At 38.0% G+C, this 23124-nt stretch overlaps 1 protein-coding gene across 3 annotated transcripts in view; it reads left to right on the plus strand.

Moving 5' to 3' along the window:
* Positions 1–17093, plus strand: part of ATP8B1 (ATPase phospholipid transporting 8B1) — a 153011-nt gene extending 135918 nt beyond the window's left edge. For 2 of the 3 annotated variants that reach the window (XM_043978422.1, XM_043978423.1), the window contains 6 exons: positions 1704–1927; positions 4057–4140; positions 9164–9409; positions 10194–10332; positions 11571–11701; positions 15303–17093. In XM_043978422.1, coding sequence (XP_043834357.1) covers positions 1704–1927; positions 4057–4140; positions 9164–9409; positions 10194–10332; positions 11571–11701; positions 15303–15527 — 1049 coding nt within the window. In that variant the 3' untranslated portion in view covers positions 15528–17093. The remainder of the gene's footprint in view (positions 1–1703; positions 1928–4056; positions 4141–9163; positions 9410–10193; positions 10333–11570; positions 11702–15302) is intronic. The other variant, XM_043978424.1, reaches the window with a different exon arrangement.
* The last annotated feature ends 6031 nt before the right edge of the window (positions 17094–23124 follow it).

Raw genomic sequence — 23124 nt, forward strand, 5'->3', positions numbered from 1 at the left:
AATAAATTTAAACTTGGAATTGATTTTTTTTTTTACTTATAATTCTGCTTAAGTTTTGACTGCCTCCTGGATTCTTTTGCTCAGCTGTTTTAGTTGTGTCTGACTCTTTATGACTCCATTTGGGGTTTTCTTTGCAAAGTTACTGGAATGACTTGCCATTTCCTTCTTCAGCTCATTTTAGAGATGAGGAACTGAGGCAAACAAGGTTAAGGGACTTGACCAGGGCCACACAGCTAGTAAGTGTCTGAGGTCAGATTTAACTCACCAAGATGAGTTTTCCTGACTCTGGACACTCTATCCACTCTACTACCTAGCTGCTCCCCTTCTTAGATTTTAGGAAACAATTAATTTGCTGTGTTCCATTTCCCTTTCCTTTTGCACTTCTCCATTATTTTTCATCACGGTAGTAACTACTTCTTTTTTTTTTTTTTGGTGAGGCAATTGGGGTTAAGTGACTTGCCCAGGGTCACTGTAGTAACTTCTTAATGCTTAAATGCTTCAGAAGATCTGTGATGACATCCTTTTGGGTACTCCTTCAACCAATTTCTAGACTTTAGTAGATGGTTCCTTGTAAGTCACTGAGGATCGTAGTAATTACCGCCAAATAGCCTAGCCCTCTCAACTAGCACTTAGGTGCATACTCTGTGCTAGGTACTGTGTTCAGCACTGGGAATACAAATACAAACCAAAAAAACCCAGTCTTTGCCCTCTAGAAGATTATATTCCAATGGGGAAGATGCAAACATAGAGGAGGAAAGTATCCACATAAGAACATGATGGACAAAGTCTGGAGAGTCAGGAGTAGAAGCTGGAGAGTAATGATGACATGACTAGGTTAGGTGTTTGCTTTAAATGGAGGTTTGGGGAAGAACCAGCCAATCAGAGAAAAGGAACACAACAATGGACTGAGCTTCTGGTGAGGAATCTATACATATTTAGCTAGATTGCCTGTTCCATAGCACACTCCATTTTGGGGCTAGTACTCAAAACCTTTCGAGCACAAGAAGGACCTCAAAGAGCATGTATTCCATGGGCTCAGCACTGCAGTGCCCAGGATCACTGATATTTTCTAATGAGACATCAGAACAAAAGTGTTGGCTATTGGCCAACACTACAGTAAATGATTCATAATTTTCTCGTTCATTAGCCAGAATAAGTGACCTAATGATTTTTAGACGGGCAAACATCATTTTTATTTCTGACAACTTTTTTAAATAACCTTAGGGGGCAGCTAGGTGGCACAGTGCATAAAGCACCAGTCCTGGATTCAGGAGGACCTGAGTTCAAATCCGGCCCCAGATACTTGACACTTACTAGCTCTGTAACCCTGGGCAAGTCACTTAACCCTTATTGCCACCCCCCCCCCAAAATGGAAATAAAATAACCTTAAGTGGTCAGGTTTTGCTGTTTTCAAACAAAATATTCAAGTATTCTCAAAATACTCAAGTATTCAGCTCTGGGTTGAGTCCAGAAGAAGCTATAGGGAAGAACATCACTATACAGAGAAAAGATTCAAGAGAATAATTGTCCCATTAATTTTATTTATCCAAAATATAGGGCCATGTTCCTTTTATGTTATTTTTCTGCTCATTTTTATAGTTCCGGGGTATGGGAGGGGTGGAGTTTGGCATATTTGGTTGGTGTTTTTTTCTCTTCCAGTAAGTCCATAACTAAGATACCTTCTTTTGTATTTCTTCCATTAGCTGCCCACATTGGTGTTGGCATAAGTGGACAAGAAGGCATGCAAGCAGTCATGTCTAGTGATTACTCTTTTGCTCAGTTCAGATATCTTCAAAGACTACTGTTGGTCCACGGTCGATGGTCCTACATCAGGATGTGCAAGTTTCTCAGATACTTCTTCTACAAGAACTTTGCATTCACTTTGGTTCATTTCTGGTATTCCTTCTTCAATGGGTACTCAGCACAGGTAATAATAAGACTTTTGTTTTTTAATGAGTGTAAATTTTCAGTGACTGGAGTTTACTGCTAAGTGAATTTCCATAAAACCCTAAGTTGTGAATAATTGTGACTACTTTTTGACTGTTGAGGTTATAATAGCTCATTTTCATTTTGGTAATTGTCTCTTTTAGGGGGTAGGGATGGGTATTGTTCTTTACAATTGAAGCATAGTGGACAGCATTATTTTGGTCTCTTTTACCTGCTATGATGTTTCTGATAGTTTTAAAATAGTAGTTTATTTAGTGTTCTTCTATACCTGATTGTTTGCCATCTCAGGGAGGGGAGAAGGGAGGGGGAGGGAAAGAGGGATAAAAATTGGAACCCCAAACTATAAATAAAAATGTTCTACTTAGTGTTCTTAATGAATTTGTTCCCAGTTTAATAGACTGTGTATGTGTGTATGTACTTAAAATCCAGAACATAGAGAGAAAATAATTCAAATTTATTTAGATCTAAGAATAGTAATGGAAATATTTGCCTAGGAAAATATAAACATGTAAACCTCTCTCATATCCTCTATGATATTATTAAATCATGCTGTTAGCAGTTTTTGAGCACTTTTGTACTTTTGGTGAGTCAATTCTCTGTTCTTGGTGTGTTCAGTTGCACATCATTCTGCATGTACATTCCTCATAAGGAAACAGAATGACATTTCAGAGTGTTTAATGTATTAACAACAGAAAAATGAACATCCCAACTATACTTGATCCAATGCCATAGTTTTTTCTTTTGTACGAATTCTTATATTCACCAGAATACTTCAGAAGACAAAGACTCAGGCATGGTAGAGGCCAAAGATCTTCCTTTCTCCTGCCTTTTGGCAGAACCACACTGAATTCTTTATCTTAAATTACTTATCTTTAAATCAGTAAATTAACCTTTATTAAGTGCCTTCTATTCTAGTCTATAGGCACTGGGGATATTGAAATAATAATCATGGGGCAGTTAGGTGGCCCAGTGGATAAAGCACCAGCCCTGGATTCAGCAGGACCTCAGTTCAAATCTGGCCTCAGACACTTGACACTTATTAGCTGTGTGACCCTGGGCAAGTCACTTAGCCCCCATTGCCCCACAACCCCCCCCCCCAAACAAACAAACAAACAAAAGAAATAGTAGTCTACCCTTGTATAGTGTACTTTCTATTGTGTAAGAAAATTTCAACAATTGGGCCATTCTCTATCTCTTAACAATCTTCATGCTATAAAATCCCCTTTTATGTAATTCATTTTGTAAAGCTGACATTTGTCAAAATGGCAAAGGACTGCCTAGTTTTAAAAAAATATATGTATAATGTGACCCTGGGCAAGTCACTTAACCCCAATTGCCTCACAAAAAAAAAATACAAATTAAAAAATATGTGTATAATTGTGTGTACATGTTCACAACACCCTTTTAAAGCTTAATATAATTTTTAGTACCAGGTTTTTGTCTCTTACTATATGGATAATGGAAAAATGAAGAATGTCAGCATGTTTAAAATTATTTGGGTATATTGTCAGTTTTACATATTATCCAGTTTATGGAATGACCTGTGTCCTTACCAATTTTATAGAAAGAGACTGAGAAGCAGCTAGGTAGCACAGTGGATAAAGCATCGGCCCTGGATTCAGGAGTACCTGAGTTCAAATCCGGCCTTAGACATTTGACACTAACTAGCTGTGTGACCCTGGGCAAGTCACTTAACACCCATTGCCCCACCAAAAACAAAAGAAAGAAAGAAAGAGACTTACTGAATTTCTCTTTTCTTGAATAATATATTTGACTAAGATTTATGTTGGCAACATATCAGGGCAGAGAAACCCGTATTACTGTTTCTTCCCATTAGCAAAGTTTAGGCCTACTGTGTTTCTGAGACAGTGTGACTGAGTAGAGAGAGTAACGGACTTGAAGTTACAGAGTTTTGAGTTCAAATCCCTACTCTGACTTATAGTACTAGCCATGTGAATGTAAGTCAGTCACTTACTTCTCTGAGCCTATTTGCTCACCTATTAAATAGGGATAATATTACCCATAATGCCTCACAGTGTTATGAGGAATGAATGACTTAATTGACCTAAAATGCTATATAAATATACATTGTTGCTATTTTCACTTTAGACTGTTTATGAAGACTGGTTCATCACACTGTACAATGTGCTATATTCAAGCCTCCCTGTGCTGCTGGTTGGCTTGCTGGATCAGGTATGACCCCTGGTTTGTATAAGACTATTACATAGAAGAGCTCGGGCACGTTTGGAGAAGTTAAAGTAATTTTTTAAAATTTAAAATTTTAATTTTCCTGAGTATAATGAATGATTATGATGCTGAAATAATAGAAGAGCAAGGATCACTTCTATTCCAGGCTTTCTTCTCACCATAGAGTTGAGGATGAAGTACTGAACATTGTTATCTCCCTAGGAAATGTAATTTAACACATTACCTGTAACAGATTCCCCCTTTCCCTCTCTTCCCATCGTCATTTATTGCTGTTTGCTTAAGTTAGCTGAATTGGGTTTTGATTGTGGAAAAGGTTTTTAATTTTACATAATCAGAATTGTCTATTTTATCTTTTATGGTCATCTCTACTCATTGGTTAAGAATTCTCCTACCTGTCCTTAGTTGTACAAAGTATCTTCTTCCATTGGCTTCTTTTTTTTTTTTTTAATGATGTAACCTTTTATATTTGGGTCATATCCATTTGAGTATAGTATAAAACTGTGGTGTCAAACTCAAATAGAAACTGATTTCTGCCACTGAATACTGGCATAGAAAACTACAAATTAACATTATCCACATTGTGTTGGATTTTTATTTATTTTGTTAAACATTTTTCCAATTATATTTTCATGTGAATCTGAGTCACTGGGGAGTTTTCCTGGTACATACAGCTGAGAGCTAGAAGTTTGACACCTCTGGTATAAGATATTTATCTAAATTTAATTCCAGAAGCCTTTTCATCTTGATAGAATGTCTCAAAGTTTGTACACTTCTCAAACCCCAACTGTCACTATCACCTCCATTGCAAGCACTGGATAAGACACTGGAATAGGGATTTAATAGAAGAATTTATGTAGGTTATCTTGTAAAAATGTGTAGACAAATCTGGAAGGACAGGAAACACCTCAAGCACACACCAAGTAATAGACTATGTATCTGCCATCCAACCACAGACAAGCAAAACAAGGAAACTCTCATCACCAAAATGTATAAAGGGTTTTGTTTGTTTTGGTTTGGATTTTTTTTATTATGGATATGTATAAAATAGAAAAAAACCAAAATGGTCCCAAGTCTAATGTAGCTTCCTCTATGCTTATGAGGGCAAAACAGTGGGAAAAGGGACAGATGGTGTTATCAAACACAAAAACCAGGGCAGCTAGGTGGCACAGTGGATAGAGCACTGGCCCTGGATTCAGGAGGACATGAGTTCAAATCCAGCATCAGACACTTAACGCTTACTAGCTGTGTGACCCTGGGCAAGTCACTTAACCCCAATTGCCTAAAAGAAAAAAGAAAAGAAAAGCTAAATGGAAAAGGAGATACAAAAGCTCTCTGAAGAAAATAATTGCTTAAAAATTAGGATTGAGCAAATGGAAGCAAATAACTTTATGAGAAATCAAGATACAAAAAAGCAAAAGCAAAAGAATGAAAAAATAGAAGGCAATGGTGAAATATTTCTGGAAAAAACAACTGGCCTAGAAAATAGATCCAGGAGAGATCATTTGAACTGAGGTCCTCCTGAATCCAAGGCCAGTGCTTTATCCACTGTGCCACCTAGCGGCCCCCATTTTTTTTTTTCGTTTCATTCTTTCTTGAAAGTCTGCATGTTGTAGTGGGAAGAGCCTTGATCCTGGAGTCAGAAAATCAAGGTTCAGGTTTAAGTTACTTTTCCTCTGAAAGATTTTTTATTTTAAGTGAGGCCTCTTTCAGAGGAAAAAATGGAAATTCATTGAAAGAGAGGACTTTGGGGTGGCTAGGTGGTGCAGTGGATAAAGAAGCCACCCTGGATTCAGGAGTACCTGAATTCAAATCTGGCCTCAGACACTTGAAACTTACTAGCTGTGTGACCCTGGGCAAGTCACTTAACCCCCATTGCCCTGCCAAAAAATAAAAGAAAGAAAGAGAGGACTTTCAGGCATTCATTATGAAAAAACCTGAACTGAATAGAAAATTTGACTTTCAAATACAAGACCCTAGAGAAGTATAAAAAAGTAAACAGGAAAAAGAAATCATGAGGGATATTAAAAAGTTAAACTGCTTACATTCCTATGTGGGAAGATGATACTTGTAACTTGTAAGGACTTTCTCATTATTAGGGCAACTGAATGGAGTATATTTAGACAGAGGGCACAGGTATGAGTTGAATATGAAGGGATGATACCTTTAAAGCATTTTTTTATTGTTTATTTTAGGAGGGCAGTCAGGGTTGGGTGGCTTGCCCAGGGTCACACAACTGGTGAATGTCAGGTGTATGAGGCTGAATTTGGGCTTGGATCTACCTGGGTCCAGAGCTAGTGCTTTGTCTACTGTGCCATCTAACTGCCCCATGATGATATCTTTAAAAAAAATTAAGGGGTGAGAAGAATGCACTGGGAGAAAGGGGAAAGCAGAGGTGAAATGGGGTAAAGTATCTCACATAAAAGAAGCAAGAAAAAACTTATGGGGAACAGCTAAGTGGTGCAGTGGATAAAGCATCAGCCCTGGATTCAAAAGGACCTGAGTTAAAATCTGGCCTCAGACAATTAACACTTACTAGTTATGTGACCCTGGTCAAGTCATTTAATCCTCATTGCCCCCCAAAAAAACAAAACAAAACACAGAAACAAAAACCTTATGGAGTGGAAGGGAAGATGAGAAAGTTGCAGGGGAATGAGTGAGCCTTACTCTCATCAGAATTGGCTCAAAGAGGGAGTAACATACACACTCAATTGGGTATAGTAATGTATCTTTCCATGCGGAAAAGTGGGAGAAGGGGCTAAGGGGAGAGGGGTAAAGGGAGGGAGGGCAGATTGGGGGAGGGAAAGTCAGAAGCAAAACACTTTTGAGGAGGGATAGGGTGAAAGAAGATAGAAAATAGAATAAATATCAAGGGGAGGGAATAGGATAGAGGGTAATATAGTGAGCAATAGTAACTGTAAAAAAAATCTGAAGCAAGTTCGTCTGATAGGTCTCAGTTCTCAAACACAGAGAACTGAATCAAATTTGTTAAAATGAGAGTCATTCCCCAATTGATAGATGATCAAAAGACATGAAGTTTTCAGATGAAATAATCAAAGTCACCTATAGCCATATAAAAAAAAATGCTCTAACTCACTATTGATTGGAGAGATTCAGGTCAAAATAATTCTGGGTACTACCTCATACCTATTGGATTGGATAATAGAGCAGCATAGGAAAATCACAAATGTTGTGGGGGATATGGGGAAAGTGAGACATTAATATGCTCTTGGTAAAGTTGTAAACTGATTCAAACATTCTGCAGAACAATTTGGAACTATGGCCAACGGGCTATAAAACCATGCATACTCTTCAACCTAGCAATACCACGACTAGGTTGGTATCCTAAAAGAGATTTTAAAAAAAAAGTTGAATTCAACATTGGGGTGATACCCATCATTTGGGAAATGGCTGAACAAACTGTGGGAAGAGATTAGAATGGAGCACTATTGTATTGTAAGAAATGATGAGCAGAATGCTATCAGGACATGAAAAATGCAATCCACCTACAAAGAAAGAACTGATGATTTGAATACAGATTAAAGTATAATTTTTTTGTTCCTCTTTCTAAAGTTTTTTTTGTCTGTTTTCTTTCACAACCTGACTAACATGGAAATGTTTTGCATGACTGCACATGTATAACTTATATTGAATTGTCTGAGTTCTTATGGGGCGGTGGGGAGGGAGGGAGGGAGGAAGAGAATTTGGAATAAAAAGTTTTTTAAATTGATGTTAAAATTTGTTTTGACATGTAACTTGGGGAAAATTCTAAGTAAATAAATAAATATTTTTGAGAAAGAAATTGAAGCTAAAGGGAAGGACAGATTATATAAAGTAGATGGAGGAATTGGTTTGATTATGCACCTACCCAAAGACAAGAAGAAATTCTGTTTGATGGGGATGGCCAGTTTTCTCTCCTTAAAAAAAATTCATGAGCCTAAACAAAGAGATAACTATGAAGCTTCCTGCCATCCATTGTAACTGGTACAGAGCAATGCTGATTGAAGGAAGCAAGACCAAGAAAATAAAATGAATAATATGAATTAGTACAGTGTTTAGCTTAAGAAAACCCAAAAGCAATTGAACTCTGAACTTCAGTGAATTGTCTCAGTCTTGGTGAATGATGGGCACTACAGTTGTGGAATGTGGTATCTCCACACTGTCAGTTGTATGTGTCAGTAGGTTTTTAAATTTTTGTTCATATTTTAACAAAGGCTTTAATTTGCCTATTTAAATGTTTTGCATATACAAAATTATAAACAGCAAACATTTATTAAGTTCCTAGTCATTGTATTAAGCATGATCAGTTCCAAACATTTGAAACAGATAATAAAAATAATAGCTAACATTTATAGAGACTGCTATGTGCTGTACACAGTGTGTACATTGTGCTAAGTGCTTTACAAATGTTATGTCATTTTGTCCTCACAATAATCCTGAGAGGCATTATCCCCATTTTATAGATGAAGAAACTGAAGTGATTTGGCCAAGGCCATACAGCCAGTAAATGTCTAAGGCTGGGTTTGAACTTAAGGCTTATTGTCAGTAGGTTTTGATTAAATATTTTCCTTTGTTACAAGGATGAGATTGGTTATGGGGAAATGACAGTAGTATAAAAAAAGAAAACAAAAAACTTTTGAATACTGTAGCAGGTTGAAGCAGTTTGAAGAGTAAATAATAGGGGCAGCTAAGTGGCGCAGTGGATAAAGCGCCAGCCCTGGATTCAGGAGGACCTGAGTTCAAATCCGGCCTCAGACACTTGACACTTACTAGCTTTGTGACCCTGGGCAAGTCACTTAACCCCCATTGCCCTGCAAAAACAAAAACAAACAAAAATGAGAGTAAATAATAAAGATGTGTTTTATTGACATTCACAACGCTAGAGAGGAAACCATCTACCATAAACATAAAATGCCCATCAGTTGTGTCCCTGACCTGGGCACTGTAATGTTGCTTTGGTTCCCTTAGTGCCAATGGCTAATAACTCTTATTTCCTTTTTTTTTTCTTAAGGACGTGAGTGACAAACTGAGTCTTCGGTTCCCCAGTCTTTATGTAGTAGGACAGAAAGACTTATTGTTTAATTACAAGAAATTCTTCATAAGCTTGTTCCATGGGATCTTAACATCAATGATTCTCTTCTTCATACCACTTGGAGCTTATTTACAAACCATGGGGCAAGATGGAGAGGCACCTTCAGACTACCAATCCTTTGCTGTTACAGTGGCATCTGCCCTTATAATAACAGTCAATTTTCAGGTAAGCAGATTTAGTTGAATAATTTCTTGAATAATTTAGTTGATCTAGTTGAATAACATGTTTACATAAGAAATATGTTTATGAACAATATATGTTTATATATCATGTATAAGCACATTTATGTATATTCATGCATGAACTTCCATCCTCTCTCCTACTTTCTATACCATGAATATAATTTTCATACCTTTCCTCCCAAGACAATTAGGATGGTAAGGCTGATTTGGGGCTGAAGAGCCTTCAAATCAATTCATATCCAAATTGCTAAATTCTAAACAAATCCATTCTTTCTTTCTTTTTTCCTTTCTTTTTTCTTTCTTTCTTTTTTTTTGTGGAGCAATGGGGGTTAAGTGACTTGACAAGGTCACACAGCTAGTAAGTGTCAAGTGTCTGAGGCCAGATTTGAACTCAGGTCCTCCTGACTCCAGGGCCAGTACTCTATCCACTCTGCCACCTAGCTGCCCCCATTTTTTTTTTTTGTTTCATTCTTTCTTGAAAGTCTGCATGTTGTAGTGGGAAGAGCCTTGATCCTGGAGTCAGAAAATCAAGGTTCAGGTTTAAGTTTGCCCCTTTGCTAGTTGTATAAGTTGGTTCATTTAGTGTCTCTGAGTCTTACTTCGTTACCTCCCCTGTAAAATGGGGATCATAATGCATGCTCTACCCATGTCACTGGGTGGTTGTGAGGATCAAGTAAGATGATGTAAATAAAGTGCTTTGCAAGCTTCAAGCACTGAACTATATGTCAGCTGTTACTGAGTTCCACCTTCCTGTGGTTTGTCAACAGATTGGCTTGGATACTTCCTACTGGACTTTTGTGAATGCTTTTTCCATTTTCGGGAGCATTGCTCTTTACTTTGGCATCATGTTTGACTTTCACAGTGCAGGAATCCACGTTCTCTTCCCATCTGCTTTCCAATTCACAGGTCAGTTCTTTCCACATTCCCAACATAAATGAAAGGAAATTGTCTTTTTTTTTTTTCAACTGCTGATAGGAATAAGTTCTGTATATTGCTGTATTGATTGGTCAGTGTTCCTAGAAATTTAGTTTCCTTCTTTAACAATCTAGTTCAAAGAAAATAAAAATAAAAATCTACTTAAATTCTAAGGTCCTATGAAAGATTTGCTAAAAATCTCTTTTTCCCTATGGTGACTCAGAAATTTTGACAAGACTTATTTTTATATTTTTATCCCTTTGTTCAGATCCAAAATAATCCCAGTGTCCTGACAGACAATTGCCAGAGACTGCTCACTATGATTATTAAGTAATCCCTGGCACTGCAAAAGTTAAAGTTAAAAAGACCATTCTAAAATTCCTTTGAACTTATAATCATAACACACAAAGCAATAACCAGGCAAAATTAGTCATAGAGGATGCTAATTATTGCACCTAAATTGGTTATTTGAATCAGATTACTAAATTTATTTCTGAATTAATATTGTTATTTGCCCAGACCTAATAAATGTTAATTGGAGTTTCAAAATGATGTCTGACGAAGACTATAAATCAGTCAGTCCTTTAAAAACAAAAACAGGGGGCAAGGGCAGCTAGGTGGCACAGTGGATAGAGCACCGGCCCTGGATTCAGGAGGACCTGAGTTCAAATCTGGCCTCAGACACTTAACACTTACTAGCTGTGTGACCCTGGGCAAGTCACTTAACCCTCATTGCCCCCCCCCCAAAAAAAGAGTGACTAAAAACAAAAACAAAAAAACACCCTGATGAAAGAACTTAATTTGATTTTTCCATATGTGTAATGTGTATAACACAGGATTATTAATATTCTGAGCATTTTTCAATTATATGGTCAACTCAATTTTATCCATAATAGGAGACCAGTATTGTGTATAATCCAAAAAGCCTTGTAATGTATGTTAATTTTTTTTCCCCAGGAGGGTAATGGAAGGTAGGGGTAAGCACATGTACCTTTTATTTTCCGAATTTTACTTTGCTTACACTGACATTCAGTTATTTATGTTCTATGGAAATGTGTTGAGAGCTTTGGGGTTTTGAAGGGAGAGAGATAGTATCCTGGTTTTAACAAATCAACTTTGCACATTCCATAGTCATGAATATCCAAGATTTGATACTGTCTTTTAGATAATAGGCAGGATGTCTTTGCCAACTGAAAAAAATTATACCTCTCTACTATTGTTCTTCATAGGAACTGCTCCAAATGCCCTGCGGCAGCCATATCTTTGGTTGACCATCATTTTAACTGTTGCAGTGTGCTTGCTTCCGATTATTGCCATACGTTTCTTATCTATGACAATCTGGCCATCAGACAGCGATAAGGTAGGTAGAAGTATAATCCTCCTTTAATCTGACACAAATTTATTAGGCACCTACTATATGCAATAGGGGCAGATAGGTGCTGCAAGGGATAGAGTGCTGGGCTTGGAGTCAGGAAGACTTATCTTCCTGAGTTCAAATCTGGCCTCAGACACTTACTAGCTGTGTGACCCTGAACAAGTCACTTAACTCTGTTTGCCTCAATTTCCTCATCTGTAAAATGAGCTCCAGTATCTCTGCCAAGAAAACCCCAAATGGAATCATGAAGAGTTAGACATGACTGAAAAATGACTGAACAACAACACTGTATACAATGTACTAGCTACATTGGTACCTATGCAATCTACAGCGGTACTAGGGATACAAAGAAGAAATAAGACAGAGAATGCCCTCAAGGAACTTATAGTTGAATAAAGGGGATAAGATAAGTATATAAATAAATATATAAATAAATAAATAAATAAAACAAATTTGAACTCAGGTCCTCCTGAATCCAGGGCTGGTACTCTATCCACTGCGCCACCTAGCTGCCCCACCCCCTCCATTCTTGCCCCACTCCCTGCAGTCCATGCCAGAATAATCTTCCTTATAATCAGGTCATTCCTCTGGGAGATAATGTTGGGCCATAGATAGAACATTGGACAGAGGGTTCAAATTCTAGCTTCACTAATTACCCCCTGTGTGACCTTGCATAGTTTGCTTGACCTCTAAGGGCTTCTCTTTCATTATCTGTAAAAATGAGGTGATTGAGGGGGCAGCTAGGTGGTGAAGTGGATAAAGCACCAGCCCTGGATTCAGGAGTACCTGAGTTCAAATCCGGCCTCAGACACTTGACACTTACTAGCTGTGTGACCCTGGGCAAGTTGCTTAACCCCCATTGTCCTGCAAAAAAAAAAAAGGAAGGGATTGGGATAGATGACCTTTGCCTTGGCTCATATACTGTTCCCTGTTCTGGAGTGGATTTCCTTCCTTTAGCTGTAGAATTCCCATCTATCCTTTCAAGTCCAGCTCAGCATCATCTCTTCTATGAAGATTTCCTTGATCTCTGAATGTCCACTGCTGAAGCATTAATTTATATATTTACTAGGCTTTCCAAGGAACTTTTTTAAACTTGTATACATAAGGGGCAAATTTGATCCTGAACATCCAAACAGGATTCACAGTCGTTTACTCCCCTGAAGTGGAGTATGGTTGGCCAATTTATATTCTTGCTGTTGGATTGAGAAGAAAAGGAATAAATTGGAGGTAGTTCAGAACTGAAAGATGAACATTTTGCTCTCAGCTGAAGATTGGTACTTATTACTGCTACTTATCATCTGCTACTCTGCCAAATGATGCAGAAAAGCTATTTACATCTCACTTTTATGGTCTGATATCCTGGCATTTTCCAGGGTACAAACATGAAATAACACATCTAAAATAAATACTCTGTGTGTGTGTGTGTGTGTGTGTGTGAGAGAGAGAGAGAGAGAGAGAGAGAATATTGAGAGATGAATTGGGAGAGAATAGTGCAATGCTAAGAGAAGGAAGTACAAAGTTAGGAAATTAATGAAGATATGGTCAGTGGGCCACAGTAACTAAATTATGATTGTCAGTTCTAGGAATAAGTACTGCAAGTTAATCAGGTGCTTTCCATTGTCCTGCCTAAGGGGCAGTATTCTTTCCCATAATAACACATTTCCCCATAGTTTCCTCATATTGGCAATACCTACTTTACCCAAGGTCTTTGTAGTGATGTCAGTTTCTCTAGAAGTACATCTAAGACATTCCTAAATTCTTGCTTCATTCTTCAATCTTTTGTCCCTTTGACATCACATAGTATTTTTTTTTATGTTCTATACCTTTTTAAATGTACCTGTCATGTAATATATCATTTTCTTGTCATCAAGGTTTGTTATCTCTCTACTGGACTGTGTAAGGTCCAAGAGGGCAGTAACCATGTCTTACTGAGACCTCATACCTTTCCTAGTATACAACAGTAAGACTGAGTGCACATCAGGCTCTTATTTGAAGAATGAATATGAGTTCGGTTTTTAAATATGTTGCTTTTGCAGGGATGACAATACATACCCATGGAGTTACCCATCAGATACTTGGAAGAATAGGGGACACTGGATCATATTTGAACATAGAGTTGAGATATGTGTGTATGTATGTATGCATGCACGCATACATGTGTGTATGTATGTAAATACCCGTGTGTGGAGAGAGAGAGAGAGCGCTAAAATGGTCAATAATCAAAAGCACAAGTAGAGGCATTTTTGCTGTTGACAATAGGTATAACCACTTCATTCTCTTGGAACAAAGACAGGAATAAGGAAATAGAGGGGATATGAAGGCAAAGAGGAGGTAAGGCACTCATAAATGATGACTTCAGTTTTCTCAGTAAAGTAGAAGATAAGGCCATTTGTTCAAAGAGGGATGGAAGTACATTTGGGTGTTCAAGATGAATGGATAGGGTTTGGAATAACTGCTTTATGGAATGTAATAGAGTCAATAAAGGATGAAAAAAATGATCACTTCTATAGTGAACCAGTTGGCATAGTTTTATACATTCTGTAAGTGGCACCTGGCAACAGGAAACTTGGGAATGGAACATATAACAGGAGCTGTCCAAGGTTGGAAATTAGCAATTTTAGAGAAGGAGAGATTCAAGCTTGAAAGTGAAGAGAAACATGACAATGACCAACCATTAGGTCAAGATTGTGTAGGAAGGAAAGGGACGTAACTTATGTATATGTTAAAGTGATTTTCAAAATCACATATTTTGGGGCAGCTATGTGGCACAGTGGATAAAGCACCGGCCCTGGATTCAGGAGGACCTGAGTTCAAATCCGGCCTCAGACACTTGACACTTACTAGCTGTATGACTTTGGGCAAGTCACTTAACCCTCATTGCCCAGCCAAAAAAAAAATCACATATTTCTCTTGCTTGGAATTTCATTAGATTAGAACTGAGGGGGCAGCTAGGTAGCACAGTGGATAGAGCACCTGCCTGGGAGTCAGGAGGACCTGAGTTCAAATTTGACTTCAGATACCTTGTGACCCTAGGCAGGTCACTTAACCCCAATTGCCTCCAAAAATAAAAACAAAGATTTGAACTGATTTGTCTTCATTTTTATTTTGCAAATAAATTTAAACTAATAGTTGTTAACCTGTTTTTTTCATTGCTATAGCAAGTGTAAAATATCTACTTCCCTTTACATACTTCCTGATATTTATGATTTATATATTTTAGCATTTGTGCCTTCATTGTAATTCTTACCTACAGTCTGATTTCATTTGTACTTTATTGATTCTAAGGCCTGGTCATTTAATAAGCATTTTATTAAGTACCTACTGTATGCCAGGCACTGTGCTAAGAACTGGGGGTTCAACAAAAGACAAAAAAAGTCCTTGCTATAAATCTAGTGAGGAAGGCAATCATACAAACAACTATATAAAAATAAGACATATTCAGGATAAATTGAAGAACAATCTCAGAGAGAAGGCACTAAGATTAAGGAGGACTAACAAAGACTTCTTGTAGAAGAGGGGACTTTACCTGGTCCTATGGGAACATTCAAATGATCCTTAACCTCATACATTCATTCCCTTATTGTAGATTCAAAAAAATCGTAAAAGGTATAAAGAAGAAGAACAGTGGAAACGAAGGCAAAATGTATTTCGACGGGGAGCATCATCTCGTCGCTCTGCTTATGCATTCTCCCATCAGCGCGGATATGCTGACCTCATCTCCTCAGGACGTAGCATACGCAAAAAGCGATCTCCATTGGATGCAATAATAGCTGATGGAACTGCAGAATATAGACGAACTGTAGACAGCTGATGTACATTTTTCCATGGAAATAGTTTTATTGGAATAATTGCACAAAGAAAAATTTACATATATATATTTTTATGACCAACTCTCAGGACTTTTTTTTTAATTGAATTTGACATAAGGACATTGAAGATAAGCAAACTTTATACATGAAAAATTACTTGGTTGGGACTATTAAAAATTAAATAAGCCAAGTATGGGTATTTTTAAAAATTCCATTAGTCATACATTTATACTCCTGAAACTAAAGCTTATCAAAGATATTTGTTACTCAAAGGCTTTGTTTTTTAAAACCTTAAACTCATAGTGATGTGACACTCAAAACAGCAAAAAAAAGAAAATTATGGTTGATACTAAGGATATGTAACAAAACTAATGTCTCCTGTCAGTAATATTCAACAAAAATAACCAAGATATTCATTTAGCTCTCTAGGCCACTGTATTAATATGAATTTTCACTCTAGAGGATACTAGCAAAAGAGTATAATTAAAAATTCCTTATCGGGGAACTGAGGGTTCCAGAGGCCTCTGCAAAGTAATAAATGGGCTACATGGTTTTATGCTCTCCTTGGTTTTAGAATATTTGGTTTAATAAATTAACGTGATCCAAAAAAAGTCCATTGAATTTGGCACATCTCCTTTGTTTCTTTTTGGTGCAAGTATAATACAGTACTTTATAATAACTTTTCATCTTCTCAAAGCATGTTGTTCAGAAAAACCTCCTAGAGTCCTATTGTAAAGACCTTCTTTTCTTCTAAAAAGAAAATCTACATTTTTTTTTGTTTGTAATACAACTATGTGAATGTGGATGATAGTGATAAACCAACAAATATTTTGCAGAGCTTTCTTTTGAGAAGCAAACTTTTGTGCCTGCCTATATATAATTATAAAGTATTTTTATAAGGGAAATGAGTAACAGAGACCTCATTCTTTTTCACTCAGTTGTTTCTAAAACTGCCTTGAAAAAAGAAAAGGATATTATTAACCACATTTCGAGGGATGTTAGTATGTGATCATTTCAAATTATCATTTTAGTTTAATTATGGGAAGCATCCTTTAAGGAGGTAAAAACTCTTTGTCCAAAGGCTTTCCTTATTCTGTCTAGAACATATAATAGTTTCTTTTGCTAGTGAAGATATAAACAAACATGTTTCACCAATACTGCCCTCTACCAACATGCTGCTACTCAATGTTAAAAATGTCTGCCTGTCACATTAATTCATTTTTAGGAGGTTAAAAATGTATATTAGTTCTTCCAGGTGCGACAAGAGAATGTATAGTTCATTTTGTGGAAATAAATTAAAGAACGTTTACAACTTTTCCTTTATCATGTGAATAAAAAGGAATGTAAAATTTACTTTTTTTAAACAAAGGTAAACTGTATAAATCTGTCAGTTTCATATTTCTTTTCTGTTTTGTGGTAATTGAATGTGGGGAAGATTGACAATGCGAATGTGTCAAAGACTTATTCTGTAGGGTGCAATATTAACAATCTTAATATGCAAATTGCTTTGAAAATTATTTCCTTTTATCTGTAAATCTGAGATTTTATTTGTAAATATTTTGTTTAAAGAGTAATAAATGCTTTAATAATATATCTTGGGAAATGGTCATCTTTTAACAGGTATATGAAGCTTTTTAAGAGTGGTGAGTATAAAAGAAGAGGAAATCTGATGTTTGGATGGATTCTTTGAAGTATAGTTCAGAATGATGAAGCTGGAAATTGGGGGAGGAGTTTAGAGGGTTTTTTTAAATCATAAAAGTATTTTATTATTTTCCAGTTACATGTAAAGATAGTTTTCAAGATTTGTTTTCATTAGATTTTTAGTTCCAAATTTTTCTCCCTCCCTCACTTCCTTCCCCTCTCCCCAAGACAGAAAGCAATCTGATATAGGTTATAAATGTACAATCACATTAAACCTATTTCTGCCTTAGTCATGTTGTGAATGAAGAATCAGAACAAAAGGGGAAAACCTCAAAAAACAAAAACAAAAGTAGAAACAGTATGGTTCAATTTGCATTCAGAATCCACAGTTCTTTTTTCTAGATGTGGAGAACACTTTCCATTGTGAGTTCTTTGGATCATTCATTGTATTGCTGAGAATAGCTAAGTCTATCACAGTTGATCATCACACAATATTGCTGTTATTGTGTACAATGTTCTCCTGGTTCTGCTCACTTAGGAGTTAAGAGTTTTGATGCAAAAGTGAATATACCATGAGACAGTGGGGTGGAAGGAGCAATTGCTTTGGAGTCCAATACCTGGATATGAGCTCCTTGTATTGTCCTTCTACCTATATGACTTTGTGTAGGCCACTAATTCTCACTGACATTTCCCCTTCTCTGAGATAGGGGTAATGGTAACACCTGTGGCTGGCTACCTCAAGGTAAACACAAAGCACTGAAAGTAAGTTGGATTGATTTCAAAATACATATTCTTTTTTTTTAATGGGGAAACGAGGGTTAAATGACTTGCCCAAGGTCACACAACTAGTGTCAAGTGTCTGAGGCTGGATTTGAATTCAGGTCCTCCTGAATCCAAGGCTAGTCCTTTATCCACTGCGCCACTTAGCTGCCCAAAATACATATTCTTAATGGGCTTCAATAGCCAGGCTTGTGAATTATATATTTGCCAAGAAACAGATGAGGTTTTGACTTCAAATAACACCGACACAAAAATGTGTCAGAAACTGAGCTATACTGTGAGTTCCTCAATAGAAATGAGATGGGAGCCTACCATTCTCTGCCATGTGAAACAATGTAATTCAACACACCTGTGGAGCACCTACTGTGTGCTAGGCCCGAGGGATGAAAAGGTTTTTTGTGGTTTTTTTTAAAGCCCAGTTCCTGCTTTTTATCTTATAACGTCCGGATAAGCCATTGAATTAATGCTTTTGGGGGGGGGGTGCTATGGGGTGGTGGTGGTGGTGAATAATTGATTAGTCTCTTCAGCTCATTTTATTGCCTTCCTTTTAATGGCAGATGTTTATCTAAATGAGGGTTTTTGTTGTAATTCAGTGGCCATTCTAGGAAAGGAAACCAAGGAAACTCCAAACATAAAACTATGTACCCTAGTACAATTTATTGATTGAAGGGTAATCCTTTTTTTAAGTAAATAATACTTTATTTTTCCAATTACAAATATAGTTTTCAACATGCATTTTTATAAGATTTTGAGTTCCAAATTTTTCTCTTTTCCTCTCTCCCCAAGACAGAAATCAATCTGAGAAAGGTTATACATATGCAATCGTGTTAGCCATATTTCCATTTTTAGTTGAGAAAGGAGAAATAGAACAAAAGGGAGAAAGCACAAAAAACAAAAGAAGTGGTGCAGCTAGGTGGCACAGTGGATAGAGCACCGACCCTGAATTCAGGAGTACCTGAGTTCAAATCTGGCCTCAGACACTTAACACTTACTAGCTGTGTGACCCTGGGCAAGTCACTTAACCCTAATTGCCTCACCAAAAAAAAAATCCAAAAACCAAAACAAACAAACAAACAAAAAACCAAAAGAAGCAAAAATAGTATGCTTCAATCTGCATTTAGACTCCATAGTTCTTTCTCTGCTTTTATTTTTCACTTAAAAGTACTTTATTTTGCCAATTACACGTAAAGATAGTTTTCAACATTCATTTTTGGTTTTGGGTTTGTTTTTTTTTTTTTGCACTGGGCAACGAGGATTAAGTGACTTGCCCAGGGTCACATAGTTAATAAGTGTCAAGTGTCTGAGGTTGGATTTGAACTCAAGTCCTCCTCAATCCAGGGCCAGTGCTTTATCCACTGCACCACCTAGCTGTCCCCAACATTCATTTTTATAAGATTTTGAGTTCCAAATTTTTCTCCCTCCATGCATTCCATCCACCAAGGTTAATTCTTATAGCCAGGAAGGTTGGAGAAGGGGAGGTAGAGATGATGCAAGTCTTCAAATCTCTATCTTAAGGAGCCTGCCCTAACTGCCTGGGAAAACACTTGCAATGTCAGATCAACTTGCTGAGATGCAAGAAACAATATGAGGGGCAGCTAGGTGGTGCAGTGGATAAAGCAGTGGCCTTGGATTCAGGAGAACCTGAGTACAAATCCAGCCTCGGACATTTGACACTTACTAGCTGTGTGACCCTGGGCAAGTCACTTAACCTTCATTGCCCCTCAAAAAAAAAAAGCAGCAATATGACTCCCCAGCTTCCACTTTTTATATTGGAAAGATCCCGTTTGTAGCTTCACCAGTTTTCTTCCTTCCCCATGCATTCTAGGGGAAGTCCAAAGGGAAGCAGGTTTGGGATCTTTGAGCACTGTAATTGATTGAGGGAGCAAAGGAAGGAGAAAAGAAGAGAGAGAATCCAACTTATGGCTACCTAAAATCATGGAAAAAGCACCGTATCTGGGGTCAAGACACATGGGTTGGAATCTAAGCTCTGCTACAGTAGCCTATGTGAGGTTGGGCATTTCCTCATCTATAAAATAAGATTTGTAGGCACCTTTCAGATCTAAAGCTCTAGTCCTATATGAAAGCTAAGGGGAGCCAGGGCAAGAGAGGAATTGGTTTTTCTATCCTCAGTCTTAGCACAATGCCTGGCATGTAGTAAGCAATAAATGCTTGTTGATTGATAAAGGAAAATGTTATGGGGAAAATAGGGTAGGGGGTTAGGGAAAGGGCTAGGGGTTTGGGGAAAGGATAGGGGTAGGGGTTTGGGGTTCTTAGGAATTCCTCTTTAAAGAATTACACCCTCTTGCACACAAATCCAATGGAATAAGATAATAGTTTATTTAGAGGCAGGGGAAGGGAAAGGAAACCAAGAGAGAAATCACTGGACTTCTTCTCATGGGGAGAAAGGCATGGCACAGAGTGTGGCTCTGAGATACCAATTTCCTCAAGCAGGAGACAGATAGATACTTTTATAGAGGACTGAAGGGGGTCATCATCTGACTGAAAAGTTCCCTTAGCGAGGGAGGACCATCCCCCACTGGTGGTGGCTGGAGGAGTTGGGTGAGGGGTGGCTGCAGATCTCTCAAGCCATCTCTCTCCTCAGGATGCAAAGGAAGTAGCCACACCTAATCTTATCTCCCCAGGGTTGAGGGAGACTAGAATAAAGGGTGGGGGTCCCGGAACTAGCTCAGTCTGATCTGGTTCCACTTATCCCTCTAGGCATGTCTGTCCTCTGGTTTGGTTTCTCAAGGAGAAGGTTCTTTTATGTGCTCCAGAGAACTTCTGGGGTGCTATGGGCCCATAACAAAAACTCAGTAGAAGAGGTGGCAACTAAGAGGGAAAAAAAAAGGATTTCAACCAACAGAAATATGGGAGGATGTAGAGGTGAGGGAACCCTGGTTGTGGGATACTGAATATAATGTCACTTTTATATATATATTGTTTGTGGACCTTTTTTCATTCTTCATACTTCCTTATAAGGGATGGCTCTTAAAAATGGGTAAAAGAAGAATACAGTGAGAAAAATAGATGTTTTTTTTTAAGTCCAGCAAAAATTGACATAAAAAAGAAATGTTTTTTTCTTTTGGGACAGTCTTTTTCAGGTATGGGCACAGCTTCATTGAGTGTAGGTTTCATCATGCTAATTTTCCTCAATTCCTGTACTATGCCATACGTATATCTGGGGGGGGGGCAGGGCAATGAGGGTTAAGTGACTTGCCTAGGGTCACACAGCTAGTAAGTGTCAAGTGTCTGAGGCTGGATTTGAACTCAGGTACTCCTGAATCCAGGGTCAGTGCTTTATCTATCCACAGTGCCTCCTAGCTGCCCCTACACAGCTTCATTGAGGCAGAAGGCAAGATGAACTTGAAAAATCCAATTTGACTGGAGCAGTTCATAAAATAAAGTGATGTGAGATCAAGCCAGAAAGATAAAGCTGAGTTGAAGTAAAATTGTCATGAATGACTTGAATGACTGTCTTTGGAGCCTTATATTTAATTTTTTAGGCAGTGGGGAGCCACTCATGTGTTGGAGCTAAGGAATTGAATTAGTAGACCTGTGCTTAAGGGACATTAATTTAAAATCAGTGTGGAGGATGAATTGGAAAGAATCTGGACATGTGGCCACCAGTTAGGAAGCTATCACAATAATATAGGCAAGGGGCAGCTAGGTGGCGCAGTGGATAGAGCACCGGACCTGAATTCAGGAGGACCTAAGTTCAAACCTGGCCTCAGACACTTGACACTTACTAGCTATGTGACTGTGGGCAAGTCACTTAACCCCAATTGCCTCACCAAAAAAAACCCCCCAAGACCCCCAAACAATAATATAGGCAAGAAACCATTAAAAACCTGATCAAAGGTGGTGGAAAATGAGGTAAACAGGATTAAGTGACTTGCCTAAGGTCAGATAGGGCAATTCACTTTGTCAAGGGTGGGCTAGTTCTTGTATATCCTCAGTTAAAGAATTAAACTTGCAGGGCAACTAGGTGGAGCGATAGATAAAGCACTGGCCCTGGATTCAGGAAGACCTGAGTTCAAATCCATTCTTAGATACTTGACACTTACTAGCTGTGTGACCTTGAACAAGTCACTTAACCCTCATTGCCCCCCCCAAAAAAAACCCCGCAAGAATTAAACTCTCACACATTCCAATCAGAGATAGAATAAGGTTTTATTTGAGGCAAAGGGAAGTGGCCAGGAGGATATTGCAGATGTGGCCAGGAGAAGTTTAAGCCCTCTCCTCCCTGAGCCAGAGAAAAGACAATGCCTTTATAGAGGGTAATTGGGGGAGACTTGAAAATGGAAAATTACAGCTTTTGGGGAGCTGGGGATATTTGAAATAATTATGTTTACATTCCTGAGCTCCTGGGGCATCTCCACCTCCTAATTCTAAGCAATATGCTGTCTGGCCTGTTATCTATTTGTTTTTTGCTTTTTCTTTTTGGTGAGGCAATTGGGGTTAAGTGACTTGCCCAGGGTCACATAGATAGTGTAAGTGTCTGAGGCCACATTTGAACTCAGTTCCTCCTGACTCCTGGGCTGGTGCTCTAACCACTGCATCACCTAGCTGCCCCTCCTGTTATCTATTTGTATTACATCTACTTTCCTTGTACCCTGGAGGCATATCTGCCCCCAGCAAGTTGACTAATCACTTTGTTCTTTACAGAAAGAACCTTCCGACTAACCCTAGGCACTACAATTTAACCCTGTTTGCCTCAGTTTCTTCATCTGTAAAATGAGCTGGAGAAGGAGACAGCAAACCACTCCAGTGTCTTTGCCAAGAAAACCCCAAATGGGGTGACAAAGATTCGGACATGCCTGAAAAAAACAACTGAACAACAAAAAGAAGATAATGGTGTCATGTGAGTGGAAAGGATAGAACTAATACGAGAGGGGATTATGGAGGGGGAAAGTGGATGGGAATTGGCAAATAATTAGGTAAGGGGAAAGATGGCAGAGTTTAAAAGTCTGATGATTTGATTCTGGGTTACTATCAAACACATAGTGAACAGAAAGAGTTAAGTTAAAGGAGAGTCAAGTTTTGTTTTGTTTTTAAAGGGGAAGGGTAATCACGAAACCTTGAAGACCTATATTGTTGTGCTTCATCCTTGGTTTCTGAAGAAGACCTATGACACCACAATGTTGGAGTGGGTGATGACTCATGTCTTGACTCGGTGTG

The sequence above is a fragment of the Dromiciops gliroides genome, chromosome 1 (assembly GCF_019393635.1).
Source record: "Dromiciops gliroides isolate mDroGli1 chromosome 1, mDroGli1.pri, whole genome shotgun sequence".
Taxonomy (NCBI): Eukaryota; Metazoa; Chordata; class Mammalia; order Microbiotheria; family Microbiotheriidae; genus Dromiciops; species Dromiciops gliroides.